This window comes from Oryza brachyantha, chromosome 8, assembly GCF_000231095.2.
Source record: "Oryza brachyantha chromosome 8, ObraRS2, whole genome shotgun sequence".
NCBI lineage: Eukaryota > Viridiplantae > Streptophyta > Magnoliopsida > Poales > Poaceae > Oryza > Oryza brachyantha.
Window position 1 is genome coordinate 9,815,563 of NC_023170.2, and position 3,533 is coordinate 9,819,095.

The 3,533-nt window shown below is 39.5% G+C and overlaps 1 protein-coding gene across 1 annotated transcript; it reads left to right on the forward strand.

Moving 5' to 3' along the window:
• The first annotated feature begins 1,053 nt into the window (after window positions 1-1,053).
• On the forward strand, window positions 1,054-2,124 carry LOC107304717. The gene has a single exon (XM_015840089.2). The coding sequence runs from the start codon at window positions 1,054-1,056 to the stop codon at window positions 2,122-2,124; it is 1,071 nt and encodes a 356-aa protein (XP_015695575.2).
• The last annotated feature ends 1,409 nt before the right edge of the window (window positions 2,125-3,533 follow it).

Below are 3,533 nucleotides of genomic sequence, written 5' to 3' on the forward strand. Positions count from 1 at the left end.
TCTGCAGCATGGCGACGTGGGCGGCGGTGGTTACGCGGCTTGGCGATGTGGGCGCAGTTCTGGTTGGCGCATGCGGCGTGGAGCGAAACGGCAGGAGGACATGGGGCCAACACGTCGTTGGCATGGAGCGGAATGGCGGGAGGAGGGGGCCGGCCACTACGTTGTTACGTGGTGCCGTGGGGAGCTAATCCTCCTCCCCTCCGTCCGGTCTCCCATGGGCCAACCAGCCCATGGCTACCTCCACCCCCCACTGGTGCAAGCAGGCCGGCCCAGCCTGGCTGCGGCCCAAGGCCGCCCTTCCCCCAAACACTTTTATCTGTTGTTTTTATTTACTGTTTGCATTGTAAATATTAGTTTAAATTAGTCTTTAGTCCCTTTGTTTAGTGAAATTTACTAAAAGCAGTTCATCAGTATAATTACCTTCATGTAATTGACTTTTTAGTCCCTGATGTTTATGATATTTACATTATTAAATATCCTGCTTTTACTAAATTCATTTATTGTCTTAAATAAAATGCATTCGCATATTATTTCAAGACATGCTCTACTTTCTCGCTTTATTAAAATTACGAAATTCTTTCAATTTTGTATTTTAATTTAGTAAATTCTCTTAATTGTGTCTCACATAATTAATGGAGAATTTAATGCATGTTTGACTTTAATAATTAGACTTGGCAATAAAACCACATGTAGATGGAGCCCTATATTTTGATCACAAATGATCATTAGTAGGCAGCGAAATTTTTCGCCCATCATTAAGCGGTCTACATTATAAGATGATTACCAAGATGGAGTCGTAATATTTTTGGCCACTAGTGGTCTAAAATTTAGGCAGCGAACATTCTGCCCATCACTAAAAAGGTCTACATCTTATAATAATTACCCGCATGTGTTATTCCAAGAATATGTTTGAAAAACAATTGTATGGTCTATTACCTACAATCAATTTTTAACACATGAAAAATTATCAGGTCTTACATTTCGCATTGAGATTACAACTTCTATATGGCAATCATGATTGTAGGGACTATGGCAATCATGATTGTAGGGACTATGGCAATCAGAGAGTTCGATGAACTCGCCCTTGATGGGAGTAACTATCCAATTTGGGCTTCGGATATGAAAATAAACTTTGCTTCTCGTGGGATTATTAAAGCAATTGAGGACCCCGTTAATGGGGACGCGCCAGTTGAGGACAAGAAGATAATGAGTGCCTTCTTCTTTCTTCGGCTCTATATCCATAAAGACCTCAAACATGAGTACATGTTAGAGATGAACCCCTTTACTTTATGGAAAGCTCTCAAAGAGCGCTATGATCAGCAAAAGGAACTCATTTGGCCTGAGGCTAATTTTGAGTGGTCTCAACTACGCCTGCAGGATTTTAAAACTATGACGGAGTTCAACCATGTTGTTCATCAGATGTGCTCCAAGTTGAAGTTTTGCGAAAAAGAGCCTACGGAGGTAGAAAAGATAGAAAAAGCTCTGTCTACTATGCTTCCGGAGGACAGGATACTGAATCAACAGTATCGAGCTAACAATTTCCAGAGGTATTCTCAGCTTATACATACATTGACTCAGGCAGAAAAACATCATGAGCTTTCTCTCAAGAATGCTCAACAGCGCCCTCCTGGTTCTGCACCTTTGCCTGAGGTTCACTTCAATGCTAAGTATAATGTTGATAATACAAAAGGATTCATGGGAAATTCTTCGGATAATCCCAAGAATTCAACTGGAAAACGCAAACACAACAATAGGCGCAAATTCAAGGGCCGAAAGAAGGGAAACGGCAAGGGAAAGGCACCACACGGCCGTCGCAATAACAACAAACATTGCGACAGGTGTGGATCTGACTATCATGTCGCTAAAGATTGCCGTATCCCAAAGCATCTTGTCCTCCTGTATCAGAAATCCCTCAAGGAGAAAAAATCATCTGAGGAACCAAGATATGAAGCTCACTGCAATCTTACAAATGAAGCTAGACTAGAGATTGGAAGTTCTCAAAAGGCTCTTGTTGAACCAGAGAACAATCTTGATCTTCTACCAGAAGACGTTGGTCCACTTTCTTCGACAGATGACATGCTCATTGAGTTTTGCTCAATGGATCCACTTGGAGATTTTCAGTAATCTCAGTGCATCTTACTTGAAGATGAAAAACATTAAGTATTAGTATGTGTGTTACATACAATGATATCCATGTATTATGTCAAAACAATAGTTGTTGTAATAAGTAAATAAGTACAAACTCCCTTATGTAATAAGGTTGTAAGACTTTTAAGTCATTAGAGTATGTACTATTACAGCTTATGTAAACATCATTTGTGTATTTGATGCTTCATTACTTATTGTATGTATGGATTGAATAAATAATTGTTTACTAAACAATTTTCTTTCTTTCAATATAGATATCTCACGATATCACTCCAATTGGAGAGGAATGATGCCTTGTAGACAGCAGTACCACAAATTCTATACTTAGGAATATCAAATACTTCCAAACTCTTAAAAAGAGAGAAGGGAAAGTTTTGACAATCGCTGGACGCGATACTATAATAGTTGGCTCTGGACGAGCAATTATTACACTCCCAATGGGTACACAAATCATAATCGAGGATGCTTTATTGTATCCTGATTCAACCCGTACCTTACTAAGTTATAGAGATATCCGTTAAAATGGGTTACACATTGAAACCCAAATGGATAATCGAGAAGAGTTTCTTCTCTTAACCAGACAAAACGGATATCGCAAGCATACTTGCGAAAAAAATTCCATCTCTTACATCAGGTTTGTACTATACATACATTAAGTCCATTTCCCATGTTGCGTATAAAGTAATTTTTCAAAATGTTGATGCATTCCACACTTGGCATGATCGACTTGGGCACCCGGGTATCGGGATGATGAGAAAAATTATTGGCAACTCTATTGGTCATAATTTGATCACTGGAAAATTTCCCAAATCCTCTGATTTTGTATGCACTGCATGTGCTACAGGTAAATTAATTTTGAGACCTCCTTATTACAAAATTAGAGCTGAACCACTTCGATTCCTTGAACGTACTCAAGGTGATATTTGTGGCCCTATTGTGCCACGATCTGGACTGTTCAGGTACTTTATGGTTTTGATCGATGCATCTACAAGATGGTCTCATGTGTGTCTACTATCGACACGAAACCATGCTTTTGCTAAACTTATGTCCCAAATCATAAGGTTAAAAGCAAGTTACCCTAAACATAGGATTCAATCAATCCGTATGGATAACGCTGCCGAATTCAAATCTCATGCTTTCGATGATTATTGCATGGCTTTAGGAATTCAGGTTCAACATTCAGTCCCATATGTCCACACAAAAAATGGTTTAGCTGAATCATTGATCAAAAGAATTAAGCTTATTGCTCGACCATTATTGATGAATTGCAAACTACCTTCGTCATGTTGGGGTCATGCCGTACTGCACGCTGCTGATCTTATCCAACTACGACCAACTGCATATCATGAAACTTCCCCAATGCAGTTAGTACGTGGAAATCCTCC

Excerpts from the sequence above, each read along its gene's own strand:
- LOC107304717 (XM_015840089.2), top strand. The coding sequence starts at position 1,054 with ATGGCAATCAGAGAGTTCGATGAACTCGCCCTTGATGGGAGTAACTAT.